The 26,286-nt window shown below is 36.2% G+C and overlaps 2 protein-coding genes across 3 annotated transcripts; one reads left to right on the top strand and one right to left on the bottom strand.

The window, feature by feature from the left end:
- Positions 1-9,019: 9,019 nt before the first annotated feature.
- Positions 9,020-10,556, top strand: LOC123562900 (uncharacterized). Its single transcript, XM_045355486.2, has 3 exons — positions 9,020-9,447; positions 9,664-9,812; positions 10,304-10,556. The coding sequence occupies exons 1-3, from the start codon at positions 9,366-9,368 to the stop codon at positions 10,460-10,462; spliced, it is 390 nt and encodes a 129-aa protein (XP_045211421.2). The 5' UTR covers positions 9,020-9,365; the 3' UTR covers positions 10,463-10,556.
- Positions 10,557-12,680: 2,124 nt separating this feature from the next.
- LOC123564561 (integrator complex subunit 15-like) lies at positions 12,681-25,758 on the bottom strand. 2 transcript variants are annotated; one of them, XM_045358230.2, is made up of 7 exons: positions 25,659-25,758; positions 22,819-23,026; positions 21,795-22,004; positions 20,726-20,894; positions 16,186-16,680; positions 14,246-14,291; positions 12,681-12,825 (listed from the first exon to the last, which is right to left on the bottom strand). In XM_045358230.2, the coding sequence occupies exons 2-7, from the start codon at positions 23,017-23,019 to the stop codon at positions 12,765-12,767; spliced, it is 1,182 nt and encodes a 393-aa protein (XP_045214165.2). In that variant the 5' UTR covers positions 23,020-23,026; positions 25,659-25,758; the 3' UTR covers positions 12,681-12,764. The 2 variants fall into 2 exon arrangements, with proteins under 2 accessions (XP_045214165.2, XP_045214164.2); XM_045358229.2 differs by lacking the exon at positions 25,659-25,758 and adding an exon at positions 24,104-24,251.
- Between the last annotated feature and the right edge of the window lie 528 nt (positions 25,759-26,286).

Genomic DNA, 26,286 nt, shown 5'->3' with positions numbered 1-26,286 from the left:
CCATGGTTAATTTTGAATGTAGAGTGACTACCATAAGTTTTCAGTGCTGGAGCTAAATTTCTATTCGATAAAATCCTTTTACTCGAGACTCCCTAGAAAAAAATGTTCTCAACAGTTTTATTTTGTGTTTTATAATTGTTTATCAATACTTTTAGGTTTCTTTTATCAAAATTATTGGTATAATGAATTCTCTGTGAACGTTTTGTACAGTGGTTATCACTTTGAATTTGTATCTATTTGAGCTTGAGGAAATATCATAAATGACTGGTATACAAATTGTTTAAAAAAGGACATAGTAAAAATTGCAACATTATGCGAAACGATGTTAACTTAAGACTGTATCAAGTTAACGCATTTTTTTAAACATTACTATTAAGGGTTCACTACCTTAAACTTCTCATGAACCGCTTGATGGATTTTCATCAAACTTCGTCAGTAACATTATTGTAAGGTCCTCCCTTTTTGTGGCCACTAGAGCTAAAAATAGAAATACCTTTAAAAGACTTCTTCTAATGAGCTGCTGGATGGATCATCGTCAAATGTGGTCTGTAGCATCATTATAAGGTTCTCTCCCAATTTTTAGCTTGACTATTCGAAGAATAAGTAGAGCTATCCTACTCACCACGGCATCGGCGTCACACCTTGGGTTAAGTTTTTCGTACCAGTCCACATTTTGACAAAGTCTTTTGAGATAAAGCTTTGAAACTTTCAACACTTGTTTACCATCATCATGGCCAGTTATAGGCAAGAGCACATAACTCAGTCAAGGATTTTGGCTGAATTATGGCCCCTTTTGACTTAGAAATCATGGTTAAGTTTTTCGTACCAGTTCATATTTTGACAAAGTCTTTTGAGATAAAGCTTTGAAACTTTCAATATTTGTTTACCATCACCATGTCCAGTTATAGGCAAGAGCACATAACTCCATCAAGGATTTTGGCTGAATTATGGCCCTTTTTGACTTAGAAATCTGGGTTAATTTTTCGTACCAGTTCATATTTCGACAGTCTTTTGAGATAAAGCTTTGAAACTTCAACACCTGTTTACCATCACCATGTCCAGTTATAGGCAAGAGTACATAACTCCATCAAGGATTTTGGCTGAATTATGGCCCCTTTTGTCTTAGAAATCATGGTTAAGTTTTTCGTACCAGTTCATATTTTGACAAAGTCTTTTGAGATAAAGCCTTGAAACTTTCAATACTTGTTTACCATCACCATGTCCAGTTATAGGCAAGAGTACATAACTCCATCAAGGACTTTGGCTGAATTATGGCCCTTTTTGACTTAGAAATCTGGGTTAATATTTCGTACCAGTTCATATTTTGCAAAGTCTTTTGAGATAAAGCTTTGAAACTTTCAACACCTGTTTAACCATCACCATGTCCAGTTATAGGCAAGAGTACATAACCCCATCAAGGATTTTGGCTGAATTATGCCCATTTTGACTTAGAAATCTTTGTTAAGTTTTTCGTACCAGTTCATATTTTTTGTAAAGTGTTTTGACATATGGCTTTGAAACTTTTATCACTTGTTTAGTATAATAGTCTCTATCTGTAGGAAAGAGAACATAACTCTGTTATCTATTTTGGCTGAATTATGGTCCTTATTGGATTTTGAAATTGGTTCTGTTTTCATACAAGTCCATGTTTTGTCAAAACTATTTGACATATGGCTTTTAAACTTTGAACACTTGTTTATCATTATGATTTCCATCTGTAGGCAAGAGTACATAACTATTTTGACTGAATTATGGCCCTTTTTGAACTTTGAAATTGGCTCATATATTGCCATTTAGTGCAAGACTTATCGAAATCAAAGTAATACAGGAACATTGTTTGTCTAATCTATTTATTCCTTTTGTCTGAATATCCGTGGAAATATTTTGACCCCATTCTTCAATCAATTCTTTAAATAGTCGAGCGCGCTGTCACCAGACAGCTCTTGTATACAAATGTGGGCACTTGGCCCCTTTTAGGAGATGCTAGAGCTAAAATTAGAAATACCTTTAAACATCTTCATCTTATGAACCACTAGATTGATATTCATCAAACTTGGTCAGTAACATTATTGTAATGTCCTCTCCCAATTTTGTACAAATAGGGGCACTTGGGCCCTTTTAGGGGCCACTAGAGCATAAAATAGAAATACCTTTAAAGTACTTCTCATGAACCGCTTGATGGATCTTCATCAAACTTTGTCTGTAACATCATTATAAAGTTGTATGCCAAATTTGTTCAAATTGGGGCATGTGGGCCCTTTTAGGGGCCACTAGAGTTAAAATAGAAATTTCTTTAAATGATTTCTTCTGATGGTTGTGTGTTTTTGGTGCTTGACAGCAAAATATAGAAAACTAGATGCCCACGGGCAACATGTCGAGCCCGCCAGCTGTCAAAAGGACTGGGAGTTGTACATGACACTCCTTGTCTCATTGAGGCAAACATTTATGCCAAATAAAAAAGAGATTGCAAAAAGTTACAATATAAGTTATTTAAAGTAACAACAAAGGAACGTAAATCTTAAAAAACAAGAGGACCATGATGGTCCTGAATCGCTCACCTCTTCCCATATGACCCAGTTTTGAGTATGACGTCATTTTTTTCTATTATCTGACATAGTGACCTAGTTTTTGAGCTCATGTGACCCAGTTTTGAACTTTACCTAGATATTATCAAGATAAAAATTCTGACCAATTTTCATGAAGATCCATTGAAAAATATGGTCTCTAGAGAGGTCAAAAGATTTTAATAATTTTAGACCTACTGACCTAGTTTTTGACCACAGTTGACCCAGTTTCAAATTTGACTTAGATACCATCAAGATGAACATTCAGACCAACTTTCATACAGATCCCATGAAAAGTATGGCCTCTAGAGAGGTCACAAGGTTTTTTTATTATTTGACCTACTGACCTAGTTTTTATGGCATGTGACCCAGTTTCAAACTTGACCTAGATATCATCAAGATGAACATTCTGACCAATTTTTATGGAGATCCATTCACAAGTATGGTCTCTAGAGAGGTCACAAGGTTTTTCTATTTTTAGACCTAATGACCTAGTTTTTGACCACACATGACCCTGTTTCAAACTGGACCTAGATATCATCAAGATGAACATTCAGACCAATTTTCATACAGATCCCATGAAAAATATGGCCTTTAGAGAGGTCACAAGGTTTTTCTATTATTTGACCTACTGACCTAGTTTTTGATGGCACATGACCCACTTTCAAACTTGACCTAGATATCATCAAGATGAACATTCAGACCAATTTTCATACAGATCCCATGAAAAAATTTGGCCTCTAGAGAGGTCACAAGGTTTTTCTATTATTTGACCTACTGACCTAGTTTTTGACCGCACATGACGCACTTTCGAACTTGGCCTAGATATCATCAAGGTGAACATTCTGACCAATTTTCATGAAGATCTCATGAAATATATGGCCTCTAGAGAGGTCACAAGGTTTTTCTATTTTTAGACCTACTGACCTAGTTTTTGACCGCACATGACCCAGTTTCGAACTTGACCTAGATATCATCAAGATGAATATTCAGACCAACTTTCATACATATCCCATGAAAAATATGGCCTCTAGAGAGGTCACAAGGTTTTTCTATTATTTGGCCTACTGACCTAGTTTTTGATGGCACGTGACCCAGTTTCGAACTTGACCTAGATATTATCAAGGTGAACGTTCTCACTAATTTTCATGAAGATCTTATGAAATATATGGCCTCTAGAGAGGTCACAAGGTTTTTCTATTTTTAGACCTACTGACCTAGTTTTTGATGGCACGTGACCCAGTTTCGAACTTGACCTAGATATCATCAAGGTGAACATTCTGACCAAGTTTCATGAAGATCTTATGAAATATATGGCCTCTAGAGAGGTCACAAGGTTTTTCTATTTTTAGACCTACTGACCTAGTTTTTGAAGGCACTTGACCCAGTTTCGAACTTGACCTAGATATCATCAAGATGAACATTCTGACCAACTTTCATAAAGATCCCATGAAAAATGTGACCTCTAGAGTGGTCACAAGCAAAAGTTTACGGACGGATGGACGCACGGACGACGGACACCGCACGATCACTAAAGCTCACCTTGTCACTTTGTGACAGGTGAGCTAAAAAAGAAAAATATTAAAATACACCTGAATATTGGATGTAACATGCATGTTGTACTACAGAAAAGTGGTCTTGATTTTTAGCTCGACTATTCAAAGAATAGTAGAGCTATTGGACTCACTCATGGGTCGGCGTCTGCGTCTGCATCGGCGTCCCGATTTGGTTAAGGTTTTGTATGTAAGCTGGTATCTCAGTAACCACTTGTGGGAATGGATTGAAACTTCACACACTTATTAGCTGTGATAAACTGACCTACACTGCACAGGTTCCATAACTCTATTTTGCTTTTTTACAAAATTATGCCCCTTTTTCGACTTAGAAATTCTTGGTTAAGGTTTTGTATGTAAGCTGGTTTCTCAGTAACCACTTGTGGGAATGGATTGAAACTTCACACACTTATTCACTGTGATAAACTGACCTATATTGCACATGTTCCATAACTCTATTTTGCGTTTTTACAAAATTATGCCCCTTTTTCGACTTAGAAATTCTTGGTTAAGGTTTTGTATGTAAGCTGGTATCTCAGTACCCACTAATGGCAATGGATTGAAACTTCACACACTTGTTCACTGTCATGATCTGACATGCACTGTGTAGGTCCCATAACTCTACTTTTCTTTTTTTGTTAAATTATGCCCCTTTTTCGACTTAGCAGTTTTTGGTTAAGTTTTTGTATGTAAGCTTGTATTTCAGTATCCACTTAGGGAAAGGATTGAAACTTCACTTGTTCACTTTATGAGCTGATAAGCACTATGAAGGTTCCATAACCCTTTTTTCCATTTTTACAAAACTATGCCCTTTTTCGACTTGTATTCATTCAACTGACAAGGCTGTTGAATAGTCGAGCGTTGCTGTCCTCCGACAGCTCTTGTTCCCTACAACCAGTAATAAAAAAGTTACAAATATAAGCTATTTATGTTCAAGGTCATTGTGACCTTTCCTTTCGACCAACTGACCCTAAGAATATTCTTATTATTATTTACCAGATTTTTATAGCGCTCTTTTCATCTATAAAATAAACGCTCAAAAGCGCTATTAAGGGTCATCTTCTGACCACAGGAAATCATATTTAACTTGCCTTTTTAAAGGTCAAAGTCGCCTTAGATTCTCCCTCCCCATGACCTTCAATTTATTTTTGTACAACATGATTGCGTTCTTTCCTCTCACAAAACAGTATTAATCAGAGTTAGCAATAGCTGTAGTTTCTTCTAGAATTGTGCCCCTTTTTTGATCATGCACATATTGTCTGGAGTTTCATGTTCCATTTTTTTAGCTCACCTGTCACATAGTGACAAGGTGAGCTTTTGTGATCACGCAGCGTCCGTCTTCCGTTCTTCCGTCCGTAAACTTTTGCTTGTGACCACTCTAGAGGTCACATTTATTTTTTTGTGGGATCTTTATGAAAGTTGGTCAGAATGTTCATCTTGATGTTATCTAGGTCAAGTTCGAAACTGGGTCACGTGCCGTCAAAAACTAGGTATGTAGGTCTAAAAATAGGAAAACCTTGTGACCTCTCTAGAGGCCATATATTTCACAAGATCTTCATGAAAATTGGTCAGAATGTTCATCTTGATGATATCTAGGTCAAGTTCGAAACTGGGTCACGTGCCATCAAAAACTAGGTCAGTAGGTCTAAAAATAGAAAAACCTTGTGACCTCTCTAGAGGCCATATATTTCAATGGATCTTCATGAAAATTGGTCAGAACGTTCATCTTGATGATATCTAGGTCAAGTTCGAAACTGGGTCACGTGCCATCTAAAACTAGGTCAGTAGGTCAAATAATAGAAAAACCTTGTGACCTCTCTAAAGGCCATATTTTTCATGGGATCTGTATGAAAGTTGGTCTGAATGTTCATCTTGATGATATCTAGGTCAAATTCGAAACTGGGTCATGTGCGGTCAAAAACTAGGTCAGTAGGTCTAAAAATAGAAAAACCTTGTTACCTCTCTAGAGGCCATATATTTCATGAGATCTTCATGAAAGTTGGTCAGAATGTTCACCTTGATGATATCTAGGTCAAGTTCGAAAGTGGGTCACATGCGGTCAAAAACTAGGTCAGTAGGTCAAATAATAGAAAAACCTTGTGACCTCTATAGAGGCCATATTTTTCATGGGATCTGTATGAAAGTTGGTCTGAATGTTCATCTTGAATATATCTAGGTCAAGTTCGAAACTGGGTCATGTGCGGTCAAAAACTAGGTCAGTAGGTCTAAAAATAGAAAAACCTTGTGACCTCTCTAGAGGCCATACTTATGAATGGATCTCCATACGAATCGGTCAGAATGTTCATCTTGATGATATCTAGGTCAAGTTTGAAACTGGGTCATGTGCAATAAGAAAACTAGGTCAGTAGGTCAAATAATAAAAAAACCTTGTGACCTCTCTAGAGGCCATTCTTTTCAAGGGATCTGTATGAAAGTTGGTCTGAATGTTCATCTTGATGATATCTAGGTCAAGTTTGAAACTGGGTCAACTGCGGTCAAAAACTAGGTCAGTAGGTCTAAAATTATTAAAATCTTTCGACCTCTCATGTTTTTCAATGGATCTTCATGAAAATTGATCTGAATGTTCACCTTGATGATATCTAGGTCAGTTTCGAAACTGGGTCATGTACAGTCAAAAACTAGGCCAGTAGGTATAAAAATAGAAAAACCTTGTGACCTCTCTAAAGGCCTATTTTTTCATGAGATACTCATGAAAATTAGTGAGAATGTTCACCTTGATGATATCTAGGTAAAGTTCAAAACAGGGTCACATACCTTCGAAAACTAGGTCAATAGGTCAGATAATAGAAAAACCTTGTGACCTCTCTTAGAGACCATATTTTTCAATGGATCTTCATGAAAATTGGTCAGAATTTTTATCTTGATAATATCTAGGTCAAGTTCAAAACTGGGTCACATGAGCTCAACAACTAGGTCACTATGTCAAATAATAGAAAAAACGACGTAATACTCAAAACTGAGTCATGTGGGAAGAGGTGAGCGATTCAGGACCATCATGGTCCTCTTGTTTTAGTTAGTCTGATGTTTGCACTTTCTAATATAGTTCTACCGGCTATTTATACTTTGCGGAACGGAATGAAACGGATTGGAACAAACATTGGGGCATCACATGGGGCATAGACTTATTTCATGTAGCCTGTTTAATACACAATTTATGTTGTTGAGTTTTTCTTTCTAGAAAATCTTATTAAAGTGCATATGTACATTTTGCAATAATTTCTGCAAAATAGATATTTTCATTTGTAGTTTCTACACCACTCTGTTCTGTTTCTCAAAGTTAACTAACATGGTAATTATACTTTGGGAAACGAAACGAAAGAAAATAAGTTATTTTTATTTATATTCAAGGCTTATGAAATATGAAAAAAACTGTTCCAAGCCTGGAACTCTGGAATTTATACTGTTATCTTTGCACTGAAGACATTATCATTTAAAAAAGTAGAGAAAAAATCTAAATGTTTAAAGAAAAAAAATAACAAAGGAAATTTGTTTTTAACCAAATAAAACAAATCTAATTTTCTTATTTTAAGGGGAATTCCTACAGTTTTTTATGCGCATCTTTCTGTGCAGCCGATACTATCTATGAAAAAAAGTGAAGTGAAGTCAACATTTGTTGAAAGTTTCAAACATGTGATAGACAATCTTAAATATGAGGAATCTTGTATAAAATAACATCTTTCAATAATTTGTATCAGTAATCAAATGTTGATACTGGTTTATGTTGTATTGACATGTATCATGCCTGGCATGTATCATGCAACTTGCCATTTGTGGCTGTGTTTTGACAGCGCATTTTAGTACAAAGACGGTATTGTTCATATAATGTTAGACAATTCACTTTGTATTGATAAGACAATAACTCCTTTCAAATCATCTAGTATTTGGTAAAGAAAACACATGCAATATGACAAAGTACCCTCAACTGTGTGTTTGATTGGTTCAAAAGTGACAGGTCTGAAGCTGATTAATTATAATATTGAAAATACACTGCCATACCTTTGTACACACATACAATTTGGATATATCCCGAAACTGTACATGTTGTTTATGAACATTTCTCAACGCTTCATTTCGTCTCAATAAATGAATAAATCCACTGCCCCAACTAAGCACTTGTGTTCGTGGGCAAGTTCATGCGGCTCCTTGGATGTTTGGCCGCTAATGTCTTAAAAAATTACGGCTCAGCTGAGAAAATTCTCAAGACTTGAGAAAAAGTTTAGTGAAAGCCAACTTGAGAAATTTCTCAGCTGAGACAATTCTCAGACAATTCTGAGAAAATCTTGAGCTGAGAATTTTCTCACTTTGAGAACGTTAGTGAAAGCGAGGCCAGGTCTTAACATACAATTTAGCCTGGTGACCCATACTTCTTTTGCCATTTTTATGTTCAGAATACAATTATCTATACACAAAGAAAACAGAAAAAAATTCTATGAAACATTTATTTCAAAATTAAAAAAAATAAATTCTTTACTACGAGTATTTTTCATTGAAAAAAGTTCACAAAAGTGAATAAACAAGATTTTTTTTTTCATTTGTACCCATCATTGTAATGATATTATATTACAAATATGACTATGATATGAAATAAATATATAAACCTTATTGTGCTGTCTTGATTTATGTTTTTGTTGGTATTTATAAAAAAAAAGCTGAAAATTATGAAAATGTTGAAAAATCTCTAGCAGTTTCAGCAACAGTGGGTGTGTTCAAAACAATTTTTCACAAAAACGAGCCTGGTGACCCATTTTTTTTATTTGTTCACTGTTTTCAGTACAAAATTTCCTATCAGATATGTGAATTTGAAAAAAATCTATGAAATAAAAAAAACTATAGGAATTCTCTTTAAATTAGCAATTATTCACAACTGCTTTAAATTACATTTTTAAATCAATGTATTAAGAGAGATTAGTGTGTTAATGATTTTAATTAGTTATTAATTCTGTTTGATCTTTCTTTGATGTTATAAACATCTAAGTTAATTGTTTGTTCACTGTAAGCTGTGTTCAACTCATTAAAGTAAACTGGTAAGACAATTAAAATGCAAACTGTAAAACAATGGGAAGATTTCCCAATAAATACTGACCAGACAACAGACCCAAGCCAAAACACTTTGACTTTGTAGAGAAACACATTGAGCAGAATTATACCAAGCTGACTAGAAGACCTCATTATACTAGAGAACAAAAGTACCATCAATAATACACTAGAGAACAAAACAATTATAAACATGGATGTCATGACAGCAGCTTCAACTCTACGCAACCAGCTGGTGGCTTTACACAACAGTGACAAAACAGTCTCTCAGTTAGGTAAAGAAATGTTTTACTGAGCATCTTTAATTCATGATAAATACTGTAGTAACTTAAAAAAAAATCACATTGATGTTAATACAGACATGAAAACTGAACTCGTCTGCTTTACAATAAATAATATGCATAGTGATTTTTTTTTTTTTTTTTTTTAAATCTCTCTGTTGTGGATGTATACACTCATCTCTTATTAAATGTTTTATTTTTATTTTTCAGACAGTGGTATTACCATTCTAGGTCAGCAGTGCCTGATGTCAGCTATAGAAGATAACAAGTTTCAGCATCTGTGTCTGCTTCTACGTCTATCAGTCAGTGAGGGAGTGTGTCACATGTACAAACAGTATTCCAACAGGAAGTGGGCTGAGGTAAGTTAAGTTAGTGTGTGTGTATGTTCGTGTTTAATGTATTTTTCAGTCATAGCCCATGGTGTCTGCTTGAGCACAATGCCACATCACCTGACACCCCACCCAGTCACATTAAACTGACACCGTCTTAGCGGTATCCTCTTTATGCTGAGCGCAAAGTGAGGAAGCCACCAGTACCATTTTTTACGTCGTATGACGCGGTCAGGGATCGAACCCTGAACCTCCCACACTGTCGGTAATACATATTCCAATTATGAATTGCAATTGTCACACACACTTTTCCTAAAATTTTATGAAAGATCATGTTGGTGGAGAAATTGAAATAACACTATCCAGATACCATTTTGGTCCTACCAGAGTTCATCAGTGGTTTTTACTGTTGAACTGAATAATGTTTTTACTCCAATTTTGTTTATAGTAAGTATAATTATGCTGTGACTTTTTGTATAATTATAATGAAATGTTTCTAAATGTTATTCTTTCTATTGCAGGTACAATCTACAGCCAAGTCAATCAAGATCAGTCTAGAAGCAGAAGATAATGAGCAGACTACTCCAGAGATGACATCACCAACAGGGGGCAGCACAAGTCCAGACAAGGCTGCTGGAGAGTGGACCAGTGTATTTTGTGAACATTCTAGATATGATTGACAGTTGTGTCAGGACAATGCTGAAATTCATTGTTATGTTAAGAAATGTTAACTATTTTTTTTCTTGATTGAATGTGCTGTAAAATGTTTGTGAATTGTTGGCTATAAAAAAAGAAAAAAATTATGTTTTGTTTTCCTGATTCTGCAAAATTTCCTAACTAAGCAAATTTCAGTGACTCTTCTTTCTACAATGATAATCGATTACCATACTCATACTGCACTTGTCCAAATATACAAAAACACTTTCACATTAATCCAAGAACCCTGATGTTTTCCAGCTGTACTGCTGTTTACTTAATTAGATAAAATGTAATAATAAGTTTACCAAAAACTTCAGAAATGTACAATTCTAGATTTCGATGCTTAACCCTTATCATGCTGACAAGTGATCAGTGTAGATCATGATTAGCCTGCACATCCATGCAGTCTGATCAAGATCTGCACTGTTCGCCATTCAGTCAGTATCTTTTTGGTAAGCACCCCTTTTCACAGTTAATGGTACTGTCCAAACTGAAAGATGGACAAGTTCATAATAGAAATTTAGCAGGGTAAGTGTTAACCTGATCTATAATGCTTCAACTCTTCTTACAACAAATTGCAATTTAGTAATGGTGTATTTGTGATTGATTAAGTATAAACTGTAAAATAAAAAAGTATATTTTTTAGCAATTTCAAATATTCCTAATTAGTTACTTAACAAGGCAGTCTGAAAGACAGCTAAATCCCCCGCCACTGCAATGGATAGTGAAAGGGTAAACTTTTGATTTCAGCTGTGACCTTGACCTTGAACTGACATGGCTGACTCATGAATTCTGAACAACGTCTTGATGAGGTGATCATTTGACCCAAGTTTCATGAAAATCCTTCAAGGGGTTTATGAGATACAGAGCTGAAACCGTTGACCTTCAGTTGTGACCTTGAGTTGACATGGCTGACTCATGAGTTCTTGATGAGGTGATCATTTGACCCAAGTTTGATGAAAATCCTTCAAGGGGTTTAGGAGATACAGAGTGGACACAAAATAGAAGGCTCAAACCTTCGACCCTCAGTTGTGACCTTGACCTTGAACTGGCATGGTTGACTCATAATTTCTGCACATCGTTTTGATGAGGTAATCATTTTACCCAAGTTTTATAAAATTCCTTCAAGGGGTTTAGGAGATATAAAGTGGACACGAAATGGAAGGCTCAAACCTTTGACCTTCAGTTGTGACCTTGACCTTGAGCCGACATGGCTGACTCATAAGTTCTGCACATCACCTTGATGAGGTGATTGTTTGACCCAAGTTTGATGAAAATCCTTCAAGGAGATATAGAGCAGACACAAAATGGAAGTCTCAAACCTTTGACCCTAAGTTGTGACCTTGACCTTGAGCCGGCATGACTGACTCATGGGTTCTGCACATCGTCTTGATGAGGTGATCATTTGACCCAAGTTTGATAAAATTCCTTCAAGGGGTTTAGGAGATATAGAGCGGACACAAAATGGAAGGCTCAAACCTTTGACCTCGAGTTGTGACCTTGATCTTGAGCCGACAAGGCTGACCCATGGGTTCTGCACATCGTCTTGATGAGGTGATCATTTGACCCAAGTTTCATGAAAATCCTTCAAGGAGTTTAGAAGATATAGAGCGGACACAAAATGGAAGGCTCAAAACTTTTGACCCTAAGTTGTGACCTTGAACTTGAGCCGGCATGGCTGACTCATGGGTTCTGCACATCGTCTTGATGAGGTGATCATTTGACCCAAGTTTTATAAAATTCCTTCAAGGGGTTTATGAGATATAGAGCGGACACAAAATGGCAGACCCAAACCTTTGACCTTGAGTTGTGACCTTGACCTTGAACCAACAAGGCTGACTCATGGGTTCTGCACATCGTCTTGATGAGGTGATCATTTGACCCAAGTTTCATGAAAATCCTTCAAGGGGTTTAGGAGATATGGACCGGACACGATTTTGTTACAGACGGAAGGAAGGACGGACAGACGCAGACCATTCCTACAATCCCTCCGCCACGGCGGGGGATTAATAAGATATGTAGTAACATGCATAAATGATTCTCATGTAAGTCTTGTCTAATTATATATGACACTGCTTTAACACAGGCCCCACAAGTTGGAGGGAACAGAATTTGACTGTACAGCAAAAACTATTTTCATAAAATGTTATTCACCATCTTAAATGCAAAGTGACTGTAAAGAAAAACAAATTCTTAAAATACTTGTAGCAATTTATTTCAATACATTGCACATGAAACCTGGCACATGTAAAAGTGATTCTGGATGATATGAAGAGAACTGTCTCATGACAAGTCCATAGGTTCTTGCTTCCCGTATCTCATGGTCAGGATCATCTGCATCAATCTACAAAACAAGGAAGAAATATGGAATGAAAAGCTGTGATATTTTTGTGAAAATTTCCAAATGAAAATGTCTTAGTCCAGATAATTCCTGCTGTATAAGAGTTTCACTGATTAGCCAAAAGTGTAGCAGAAACCATCCTCAGGTGTAGTGTGAAATCATTGATTTGATGGGTATGAAATAGCGTATGAATTCATAGATTTCCTTGGGATTTTGTTCCAGTGATTGTTTTGTTGTTGTTTTTTTGTTAGCTCACCTGTCACATAATGACAAGGTGAGCATTTGTGATCGCGCAGCGTCCGTGCGTGCATAAACTTTTGCTTGTGACCACTCTAGAGGTCACATTTTTTGTGGGATCTTTATGAAAGTTGGTCAGAATGTTCATCTTGATGATGATATCTAGGTCAAGTTCGAAACTGGGTCATGTGCCATCAAAAACTAGGTCAGTAGGTCTAAAAATAGAAAAACCTTGTGACCTCTCTAGAGGCCATATATTTCTCAAAATCTTCATGAAAATTGGTCAGAATGTTCACCTTGATGATATCTAGGTCAAGTTCGAAACTGGGTCATGTGCCGTCAAAAACTAGGTCAGTAGGTCTAAAAATAGAAAAACCTTGTGACCTCTCTAGAGGCCAAATATTTCATAAGATCTTCATGAAAACTGGTCAGAACGTTAACCTTGATGATATCTAGGTCAAGTTCAAAACTGGGTCACGTGCCGTAAAAAACTAGGTCAGTAGGTCAAATAATAGAAAAACCTTGTGACCTCTCTAAAGGCCATAATTTTCATGGGATCTGTATGAAAGTTGGTCTGAATGTTCATCTTGATGATATCTAGGTCAAGTTCGAAACTGGGTCACGTGCAGTCAAAAACTAGGTCAGTAGGTCTAAAAATAGAAAAACCTTGTGACCTCTCTAGAGGCCATACTTGTGAATGGACCTTCACAAAAATTGGTCCTATAACCACTCGCCAAAGAAAGTCCTTTTGTTATTTACGCAGCCATGAATCCATGAAAATGAGTTCCCCATGAACATCAATGACTTCACAGTATGTTATATTAATATAAGCAGGGAATCATCTTGGTGCCAGGTGGTCTCCTAGGTAACACATGAAAGATTACTGACCTAGATCAAGATTCAATCCTCTGGTCTATATGTAAACCTCTACAATCATTATTTTACCAAACACCTGAATGAGTTTGTACACCATAACTAAGTATTAGTTATCAAAGTGTAAAATGACTTAGAAAAATAGCAGTTTGTCACATTTGAAAAATTCTAGTATTAAATTAATAAATAAAATCTACTCAAAGGGATTTTTATCAGATGATCCTTTCATAGTCCTTGTCTTATTTTCTGTTCAGAACACATGTACTACTGTTGTTAGTAGTTTCTAAAATCAAATTTAGTAGGAAATAAATACCTGTTCTGTGGAAGTCCTTCGCAAACTTGTCTAATGTCAAACTTCCCTGAAATTGTAAAAATGTTTTAAACCAATAAGTTTTGAAGACAAGACGGTCATTGACCCTAAAGCACTCACCTGTGTACAAGGCTTCAAGTGTGTTTGTATTAGTACAGAATTAGGCTTTTCTATATTATATACATTTCACACCCATTTTTGAACCTAGTGCAATGATTAGAATAATTACAGTAGAAATTACAAATCTGATATCACATGCCAAATATCAAGGCCCTAGCCATTATTGATTCAGAGAAGAAGATTTTCAAAATTTCTTATATAAAAGCCTATAGTAAGTACATATCAGACATAGGGGCATGGCCATTTTTTTACCTTAGAGTAATAATTTGGACACGTATGGTAGCAAGTCAAACCCTCATATCAAAGCTCTAGAGAAAAGGATTTTTAAAGTCTGATAGCTAAAAACCTAATTTTAACAAAAAAGACCATATGTTCAATGAACCTGAACCATTTGAACAACTTTGAAAGAGGGCTACCAAGAGATCATTTGTGTAAAGTTTCATCAAAATCCATTCCATGGTTTTGGAGGAGATATTGTTTAAAGGAATTGTTGATGAAAAGTGACCACTCCCTCTGGCGGCCATGTTTTTGACGAATCAGAAAATTTTTAACAATATTTGTAGAAGGTCACACAAGAACTATTTGTGTAAAAATATTTTAAAATCTGGCTAGCAGTTTCACACAAGAAGATTTTAAGTTTCCAGTCTATATACATAAAGGGAATAGTGACCACCCCCTCTGGAGGCCATGTTTTTTTTACGACTCAAAATCATTTAAATAATCTTGGTAGAGGGTAACACAAGAACTATTTGTGTAAAATTATTTTAAAATCGGCTAGCAGTTTCACACAAGAAGATTTTTTTTAATTTCCACTATATACATATAGGGAAAGGTGACCACACCCTCTGGCGGCCATGTTTTTTGACGAATCAAAATAATTTGAACAATCTTTGTAGAAGGTCACACAAGGATCATTTGTGTAAAATTATTTTAAAATCAGGCAAGCAGTTTCACACAAGAAGATTTTTTAAATTTCCACTATATACATATAGGGAAAAGTGACCACACCCCCTGGCGGCCATGTCGTTTGAAAATTTTGCTATTTTTAGCTCTGGCAGCCCCTATGTGCAACCAAGCGGAACCGTTTGAATAATTTTGGTAGAGGACCATCCAAGGAACATCCATGCAAAGTTTCATCAAAATCCATTCAGTGGTTTTGGAGGAGATTGAGTCTTTTAAACACAATCGTTGACAATGGACGGACGAACAAACGGATGCACGACAGACATAGCGTGATCACAACAGCTCACCCTAAGCATTGCTCAGGTGAGCTAAAAAAATGTGTATGGTGCACCTGCAGTTGTTGGCCTACTTCATGATGATAAAGTTTTAAACCTTGTATAGAATTCAAGATAAGTGGACGTCCATGGTAAACAAATTTTAACTAAGAAATGCAAATTTTGTTAAGTACATAATTTTGACAAAATTGAAGAAAGAGTTATTGTTCTTGAACTACTTGCTACTTATACAGAACTTCAAACCTTGTAAACAGATTTACTGTTGTTGGCCTACTTCATGATGATAAAGTTTTAAACCTTGTATAGAATTCAAGATAAGTGGACGTCCATGATAAACAAATTTTAACTAAGAAATGCATATTTTGTTAAGTAAAATAATTTTGACAAAATGGAAGAAAGAGTTATTGTCCTTGACCAACTTACTACTAATACAGAATTCAAAGCTAAATAGCTCATATGTTTTTCAAGAAAAGTAGACATAAACAAAAATCTAAACTGATGGTATCAGATACAGATGATGGTGATCAAGTGATGACTATATCTCATTATTGTATTTTTTAAACTCAGCTAAAAATGCAGACCTACCTGGAAGACTATTGGTTGTCAGGGCAACCTGTATGATTTGAGCAAGTCTGTCTGTTGATGTGTTAACAACAGGTAATAACTGCTCTGAGCACTGCCCTCCTTTATAAAATACTGCAAGTGTCTTAGACACTATAAATAGGTCTGTAAAGGTCAACAGGTGCTCTTGAAGTTCCATACTTTTGTAAGCTTGTAAACTTTGTAGCACTGCCAGGTGTAATCTTGGAAATAAACTTTGTAATTTCTCATCTGTGAAAGTCACAGCTTTTAAAGCACTGGACTGTTCCATTTTAGAGTGACCTGATGCGTTTTTATCTGAACCACTACTTGCTGTCACTAGAGGTCCCAGAATGCACCAGCGAACCAGTCCACCGATTGGACAGGTAAATGTTGATTGAATACGAACCAGTCTAACAGAGTCTGAACACAAACAAGAATCAGATGAGATCCAGTCTACAATACATTCTAATAGCACAGGTGGTGGAGATTTGCTAGCATCTACAATAAATGAAATAACGTAGTTTTGCATGAAAATAATCTACAAATGCAATTAAACTCTGTTAAAAAGCCATAATCCAATACTAGTCAGTCATCATAAAATTTTGCTCATGTCTGCGAAGAAAGGAATTGTGCTTCTGAGATTGTGCAATAGCTTTTTTAGCAATACAAGCTAATTCTCTACAATAGTACACAGTCTCTATACAAATTTCTACATCTACATCTTTCACCCAACTGTCGATTTCCGACTATCACTGGGCGGCGCTGTCAGAGAAACAGTTGTTAAAGAAATGATATGTTACAATGTTAAAAGAATAAAAGCTAAAAAGACAGTATGCTACAGTTAAAATGGGACAGAGGCAACAGAATTAGATACTGACCACCGCCAGCCTCTCTCTAAAGATACTGAGACCGGGGCTAGATTTAACATAAGTTGGTAGGGAGTTCCAGAGTCGGATGGTCCTTGGGAAGTAGAAGTTAGAAAAGTACTGAGTGTGAGACATGGGGATTAAGTAATTTAGGTTTCTAGTTGGAATAAGATGAGATTGGTCGACTGCAACTGTCTGGGTCCTTATTTTTATAAAACATTACTAATGAATTGTGTAACCTTCTATATTGGAGTGTATTCCATTCTAAAGTTTTCAGCATTTGTGTAACACTACTGGTGTAACTTTGCTAGTGAGGGGTTTTTTGCCAAGGATGCCAGACGCTTGAACAGTACTCAAGTTGAGGGCGGACATAGGTGTTATAGGCAGCAATTTTGACCTTTTTATTGTCAGTTTTGACATTTCGTTGTATGAAGCGAAGAGTGGAAGTTGCTTTGGAAGTGATATTGTCAACGTGTTTGGACCAGTTTAGATCTTTGGAAATGGTTATGCCCAAGTATTTAGCTGCCTCACAAGTTTTTAACTCTATGTTGTGAAGTTTGTAGGGGTAGACCACAGGATTTTTCTTTCTAAAGATTCTAAGGACTTCACACTTGTACGGGCTGAACTCCATGGACCATGTCTTCTCCTAGGTTTCTAAGCTAATGAGGTCTTGTTGCAGAGATATACTATCTGAAATGGAGTTGATGGTAAGGTATATTATGGTGTCATCTGCAAACATTCTTGCGTTACATTTGACGGTGTCTGGTAAGTCATTGTTATATACCAGGAAGAGACACGGCCCAAGAACAGACCCCTGGGAAACTCCAGACAGTACAGGAAGTTCACTGGAAAAAGTACCATCAACAGCGACTTTCTGGGAGTGGTTGGACAGGAAAGATTTGACCCATTTGGTAATTTGTGGGTTGACACAAAGGCTTTGTAGTTTATAAATTAGTCTAATGTGTTCGACCTTGTCAAACGCCTTGGAGAAGTCCATGACAATAACATCTGTTTGTTGACTCTGTGCAGTGTTATTGTAAAGTTCCTGAGTGAAATTAATGAGCTGTGACCTGATCTAAAGCCGTGCTGGAACTGGCTAAGTAGCTTATGCTTGTCAAAATAGGTCATAAGATTGGAAACAACAATGTGTTCAAGGAGTTTAGAAGCAATGCAAGTTAGGGAAATTGGGCGATAGTTACTAGGTTTAGACTTTAGACCTTTTTTAAATACGGGGGCTATGGTGGCTTTTTTCCAATCACTGGGTACTAGGCCAGATTCGAGAGATAACCTGTATATATGGGCAAGTACAGGAGCAATTTCATGGTGGAGTTCTTTTAGGATGCGTGGGGATAATTCATCAGATCCTGAGGCTTTATGTGGGGATAGGCCATGGAGCAGTTTTTCCACACCTTCAGTGGTGACCTGGATCTTATTCATCTTGAATACTGGGGATGAGAGGATGCTGGAACATATATGCTTCAGACTAAGGGGCTGGGGAGGGGAAAAGACAGATTCAAATTGCTTGTTTAAGATAGTAGCCTTTTGGATGGGGTCTGTGTAGGTAAGACCAGATTTGAGGGGGCAATGCCGACATTTTCTTTTTTGTTGTGCTTGATGAAGCTGTAGAACTTTTTGTTTTTACCAGGTTGTGAGTCATGGTCAAATATGATGCTTTCCATATATGACCAGTATTGGGCTCTTATTTGCTTCTGGATAGAAGACTTAACGGATTTGAATCTTTGTTGGTGGGCTGGGGAGGGAGATTTGTGTAGTTTCTGGTACAGTTTATCATGCTTGTGTATTAGCCTGATAATTCTCGGGGTTAACCATGGCAAGTCGGCACGGGGTTTAGACATTTTAGATGGAATGTGTTTTGACTGGGATTCATTAAGACAGTCCTTGAATGAATTCCACGCTATTTCAGGGTCTGAATGGGTTTCGGTGAAAAAGCTAGCACCAAAAGCCTTCATGTCAGATTTTAGCCCTTCCCAATTAGCCTTCATGTAGAGTTTTATAGGGCGTCTAAGTTGGGTTGGGCGGCCCCTATTAAGATTCAATTCATGAAAAATTATATCATGATCCGAGGTGGCTAGACTCGGTAGGGATTTAACCAAATGGACATGGGATGGATGGTTTGTAAAGAAGAGATCAAGGGTGTTGGATAACCTAGTTGGGATCTTAACTATTTGTTCAAGATTATAACGGATATATCTTTCAATAAATTCTTCATAAAAGGATCTGTTTTTACAAGATTGTTTAGGGGACTCTTTTGACCAGTCAATGTCGGGGAGGTTGAAGTCTCCAAGTAGCCATACTATGCTGCCCTTGGGTATTTTACTAAGGGATAACCAGAGTTGGGATAGGGAGTCGGCGTCTAATTCTTGGGGTTCATAGAAGGCTCCGACAAAGATATCTTTAAGGCCAGTGATGGTAATTTTGGCCCAGGTTATATTGCATAAAGACTTGAGGTCTGGTTGTTCTTGGCTGATCAGTGAGTTAGATATAGCTATCATCACTCCTCCGCCTTGACCTTCACTCCTGTCATCCCTATATACCTTATAATTAAGATTATCAGGAAATATTTCGGAGGAACTGATGTCTGGCTTAAGCCATGTTTCAGTAAGGCAAATAACATCTGGTTTAATTTGGTCAATGACTAGGTGTAATTCAGGGATTTTGTTTTTGACAGAGCGACAATTAATGTTAAGGACTGTGAGACGTTCAGATGTTTTTAGTTTAGGTTTGGGAGTAACCTTTTTCTTTTTAGGGATTGGGGTAGATGAGGCCTTTGGGGTTTCTGGGTGGGCTCATGGAGAAAAGAAGAGCTATTTAAGCTGAAACTTACTTTACTGTGGTCGTGACTTAGAGGGGAATAGTAAGAAGTGTCACTGAGAGTATCTAGGGATTCAGTCAGTGAACTTGAGTGGTTTAGAGAGCCGCACTGTTGACAGTACCAGCTGAACTTTGAGTCTGAGAGTTTATCGTAAGTATGACTGCCAATGCCTTCGCAGTCTGTGTGAAACCAAGTTTCGCAATTGTCACACAGGATGCCTTTTTGTGACCAGGACACATTTTGGGAACATATCCCGCACGGGTACTGGGTAGGACAGGAAGCGCCTGGCGGGCCTGGGTTTGGTTCAATGTCTGGGGTCTGACATGCCAGAAGACAAAAAAGAAATAATGAGGTCTTACTAGCACTGGGATTCTCTTTGTGCTTTCTAGATGGAATTACTGTTTTGAGGACGTTGGCAACTGAGATACCAACAATACTGGATTTTGGACAGAAATGGTCGCACAGTAAATTACTCTGATTTGCTGAGCAGGGAAAAATATAATGTGCAACTATAAAGATGAAAAGGCATAACGATGTCAGCCTTAGTTCCATCCTTGCTGGATTAGTATGATTCTAGACCAACGAATTTCATGACACTTACATAGATATGTAATGAAACAAGTGTTGCAAGAACAAGATGAATATCTGTTTAGTCATGGTATTAATGACCCCTGTTTTCAGAGTTCAAAAGCACAACCTTTAGGACTTGTGGCTGAACAAATGATAAAAAGCCAAAACTTCTGTTCAAATTTCTTTCACTAGTCTTTGGTTAAGTTCAAAATCACATCCTCTAGGTTTTAAGACGGACTAAAAAGTGACCAATAAAACAAAATTTTCTACATACCTGTGTATGGATAGATTGTGGTAAGTGCTGTCATAAAGTTGCATGTGAACAATGAAGATACTTTAGGTAGGTTCTTGAATGCCTTGCTCACGTTGGGGTATAGCATACAATAATCATCCACAAGTTTCTGCGCCAGATCACACACACTCTGGCTCTGACTGCCCTGCTCCTGTAACGTTCAATTATTTTGCTTTTGTTTGTGGGTTTTAATGTAACACAGACACAATTATAGGTCATACTGCAACTATTTAGCTTTTCATGGTGGGGGAAGACCCAGGGTGCCCCTCCCGGCATTATTTCTCATAGGCTGCATTTAGGTAGAACCACAGACCTTCCGTAAACCAGACTGATGACTTTCTCATATGAAGAATTCTACGCCACAAGTGAGGCTCAAACCCACATGTATGAGGGGCAAGTGATTTGAAGTTGGTGACCATAGCCATTCAGCCATGGAGGTACCTACACAATTGGGAAGGAAAATTAAATTTAGATAATCGTTCTTTGATTAATTTCATTTAACCATCTTAAAGCTGTCTTAGCCGTTTTTCTTTTCTTTGCTCGCTTTCCTTGTGAATGAAGGTTTTTGCTAAATATTTCTATTTAGTACATGTATGTATTACAATCAAAATGCCTATTAAACAAATGTCTTAGAAATAATACAAGAATGGTGCCAATGATTCTAAGGTCTACATGACCTATGACATTCATCCTCTTAAAATTAACTAGAGCTGCTTTTGAGAAAAATAAATTACATCCTAGCTATGTACTTCAGACTTTGTTCAGATTATACTTTATATCCAACTTATACAAGCAAGATACTTGGTAATAACTACAGCTGAAATTCAATAACTTGAACTAGCTTATCTAAAAATTCTGTTTATCTTGAAGACATCAAGTCCAGTTCCAAAAACAAGTGCACAAAATATCATTTTAAGTCAAATTTCGGTTATCTTGAAGTAAAATACTCAATCCCTTGGAACTGAGATATCGAGTTTCAACTGTATTTAGTTTAGTTTGTAGATATCAGTATATCTCGTAGTATTAATTAATATTTGCTGATATGTATTACCTGCATCCATATGGCTGCACATCCTAGCACAGGACCACAACTTACAGATATTGCCATGGAAACCAATTGAGTCATTAAGTTGATCTTGAAAGGGTCAACATGGCCACCAAATATGGCTGAGAAGATGCTGTAACAAGCATGCTCTGGTGCCTCTTGCAAGGCTGAACATAACATCTCAAGCAGCTGTAGCTCATGGACAGCATTTAATTTCTGAAAGAGGCAATACATTGTGTATTACAGTTTGATCTGTTCTGTTTTAGTTGGGTTTATCATCAGAACAACACAATTATAGATCCTACTGCAACTTCCCAGGTTTTGAAAGTGGAGGAAGGCCCCAGCTCCAGGTCCCCCTCAGTGCATTATTACACCATGGGTGGGCATCTGGGTAGAACCAGCGACCTGCCATAAGCCAGCTGGATAGCTTCTTAACATGAAGAATTCAATGCCCAAAGCAAGGCTCAAACCCAGTGTATGAAAGTAATATCACATATATTTGGTGATTTTTACATCACTTTTATTCGATGAAATCATAACTTTCATTTTCTGAAGTCTCAATATATTTGTAATTTAAATGCTCTTTTGCTCAAAATATCTGACCATCCATACTAGACTTAGACAATCATACATACCTTAGACATGAGATTCATCACAGCTTAACACTTAGTCAGATACGTAATAAACATTGAAATTTTAAACCTACATGGGCAAACGTGCATGAAGGACATATTAATCAATATCCTCTTAGGTATCAAACATCAGAATAATGAAATAAGAACCAAACTTGGACAGACTCTCTAACAGAACATATCAAGTAGCTGATAGCCACTGCTTCTAGTAACACATCATTTACACACTGTGTAAGCTAACATCACATCTCAATAGCTTTGGTACATTTATATATCATTTTGATTATGAAAACAATGAAAAATTGTAATACATATAATTATACAAATTTAAACTTTAACTGTTACATCATACACCAATATCTATAAAATAATGCTACACAAACAAACATTATTCTTACTCTATGTTTATGCCCCTTCCTTCTTGACATATCAATAATATACTCCTGTGCCACCTCCACTGCAATATTTTCACTAGCTCCTGCCCTTCCTGGAACACCCCTGTGCGGGTCTGAAGCATAATTCCTCACTATATAGTTCAGGGCTTCTTTTGTACATTCCGGGAACTCTAGATACTGCAGTTTCTTCAGTATACTGCTCATCTAGGCTCTGTGGGTAAAAATTGTATTTTAGAAAGCGTTTAAATTATTATTTACAAAAATTCTTGCAATTCTTGAATCAGCAAAAGCATTTACAATACAACAATGAAGTTGTAGTCATTGCCTTTAACAAAGGAGGGGAAACTATGACTTGTGTATGTTATGACACTTTGACCCAAAAACACCTTGACCCTTAAAGTGGCATTATGCGCATCTTACAGTACGTAGTGTGTTTTTGGTAAATGTTTTATAAAAGCTAGTTTTCGGTTGCTGTGCATTCAAATGTGTTTAACATTTTGTTTAATTAACAATAATGCCGCATAAGTATTTGAAAGTGATGCTTTAGAAATGAAGAAATCGGACTTATAAAAAATAGTTCATTTCTTCAGTCTTGTACGCAATGATCTCCCTTACCTATAAGTAGATATTTCTGAGGCTGAAGGGAAGCAACTCCTGCAAGCAGTTTGACTTTTCTTAAAAAGACTGCCCCAGTCAAAATAAGTAAAGTCATATTTAAAAAGTTATTATTTCGTAATGGTAACAGGAAGAGTTTGGTATACTGGGTTAAAAGCTATAATTTCCTCCACCCTTTTTACACACATATCTATTTGTGCTGTATTTTTACTTGAAAAATGCGTATAATTCCACTTTAAATTCAAAATCCTAAAACAATTCAAAATCCTAAAACAATTTAACACCTCCTAAAATATCTCATAAGTATATTTTTATGTCATTTTATCATTTTCTTGTGTTTGCTTTACATTTGATATACAATTTTGACCAAAATGTATGATAACAATGATACTTGTGCTGAATGAGAAGTATGCATATTTAATATGTTTGGTAATAACATATATAAGAACAGACCATCACTATTTCTCTCTCTTCATGAAATAAAATCATATTATATTGTATTTATGAAAATATAAATTGGTTTCATCCAACAGAGATGTCTGAAGCTGGCAGATTATATTAAATATATATGCAAGTACTTTATCACTTGGTCATATTTGACAAATATCTCATCAGACATTGTAGACCATTACACTGAAACAGAAAAATGATGAACCTCTAGGTATATACATGCCTTATTTCAAAGTTCCAAGACACACAATACTTTCTAACCATCCAGTAATCGAAAGCTTAGCCTATGTTCTAGCTGTCTGGTAACTGGACACCTAGTTTGCCCTCTAGTCGGGTTTTCTATATAGACAATCAGTAATCAGTTTGTTTATGAATTTAATAGTTTTCTATTTTTTGAAAGTATTTCATTATATTGTACATATTACAAGTTTAAATGTTGGCAGTGGCTACGATTACGGTACCGTAATCCTAGCCTCCGGTTCTAGGATTACGGAAGATCCGTATTCCTAGACAACCCTATGAGAATAGGCTAGGATTACGGAAGAATTTAAGAGGCATCAAATTATGTTAGGACATGCATAAATGACATTGTAAACTTACTCATTCACATAATTTCACTAATATTTCGTGCTATCGATCGGCGGTTTTGGGTTAGTATAAATTATCTAAATGGCGGTGCGTGGAAATATTATAGAATTATCTATGTTTCGTATATACCTGCATTTTTTTTTCATCAAGTCAACACAAATGGTCTTTAATAACATAAAATATGGTTAAAATCATTAAATTCAAAGTATAGATTATTTTAAAAAAATCTTAACTTTGACACCTCATATTTCTAACATATTTCCGCGCGCCGCCATTAAGATTATGCTAACCCAAAACGGCGGATTGAAAACATGAAATAATAAGGCAGGCATGAGAAATTAAGTGAAATAAGTAAGTTTACAACATCATTTATGCGTGTCCTAACATATACTTTATGCCTCTTAATATACTTCCGTAATCCTAGCCTATCCTCATAGGGTTGTCTATAAATACGGAACTTCCGTAATCCTAGAACCGGAGGCTAGGATTACGGTACCGTAATCGTAGCCACTGTCTTAAATGTTTCGAAGGTGCAAACATGCAGGTAGCGGCTGCAAGTGTATAAACTCTGATTTTGGAATGTTCCACAAGTTTGCTGAGTAGCTTCCCATAGCGTTACGCTCGTATAGTTCACCTTTTCAATGTATATGATACTGTGACCGGATTTTTTGTCATCAATTTTTTTTTTCATTTGACTAACATATAAAAAGTATATTTGTGTGAAAAAAGGGATTTTTTCTATTAAACAAAAAATATACACTGGACCCGTGCCTGTGTTTGATAATGGCTATTTTCTCATTTGTTGATTATGGCCTAGTCGAACTAATCCAACGTATACAGTTTGTTTTATATTGTGACGGTCAAACTGTAACCACCACGGTGGTTGCAAAAGTCAGAAATTAAAAAGCAGCCACTCAGCGACAGTAAGCTTGTCTAGATTATGGCCATCTGTAATAAACAGTGAAATATATTTATTTTGAATTTTGAAAAAAATAAATGTCCAAGCATATCATAAAATGAGGTCGGAGCTTGGATCGAAATGTCTTGGGGTCGAAATGTCTTGGGATCGAAATGTCTTGCTAACATAACAAGCGAATATTTTCATAGATAATGAGTTTTCAATAGCAAAACTGTTATGAAAATTTCAAATAAAAAAGTTCATATAATTCAAGGTATTGTTTGTTTCTTACGTTATCAGTACAGAAAATATTTTCAGTGTCTGGGAAATCTTCAAGCGGCATCAACTCTTAGAACGAATTTTCGTACCCGGAAACACTTATTTTAGGGAGTAATAATTACTGAGAGAAAAAAACAACAACAAAATCCAACATATCTTACTGCAGGTTTATTTTATTTATACCAATTAAATAATTAAGATATTTCACATTAAATGAAATAAACATTTTAGAGTATAAATAATGATCTTAAATAAATTATCTACTCAATTAACAACTGATCCTGCGTAAACAAACCAGGTAGGGGCTCAGGTACATTACTTTAGATTTTTTACGTAAAAAAGTTATGAGAGACTTAATACAAGAAAAATATCAAGAATTTGATACTTTTTCTTTTAGATTAGAGTTATTATATTTGATGTCAATTGATACATACTGGTCACAGTTACATTGGTACATACTGGTCAAAGCAAGAGGCAAATAAGAAGGCAGAAGCATTCCAAATGATAGCATTGCAGAACTTCTTCATTTGCTAAGAAATTTCTAACTACACAGATGTGTAGATAGGAAGTGTCTAATACCAGTTATTTTTCTTTCATGCCAATTAGGTTTATCTCTCACTATTTCACTAAAAATGTGACGT

This window comes from Mercenaria mercenaria, chromosome 2, assembly GCF_021730395.1.
Source record: "Mercenaria mercenaria strain notata chromosome 2, MADL_Memer_1, whole genome shotgun sequence".
In the NCBI taxonomy this organism is placed as follows: Eukaryota; Metazoa; Mollusca; class Bivalvia; order Venerida; family Veneridae; genus Mercenaria; species Mercenaria mercenaria.
Note: the sequence above shows the minus strand (reverse complement) of the source record. Positions and strands in the feature narration are given on the sequence as shown.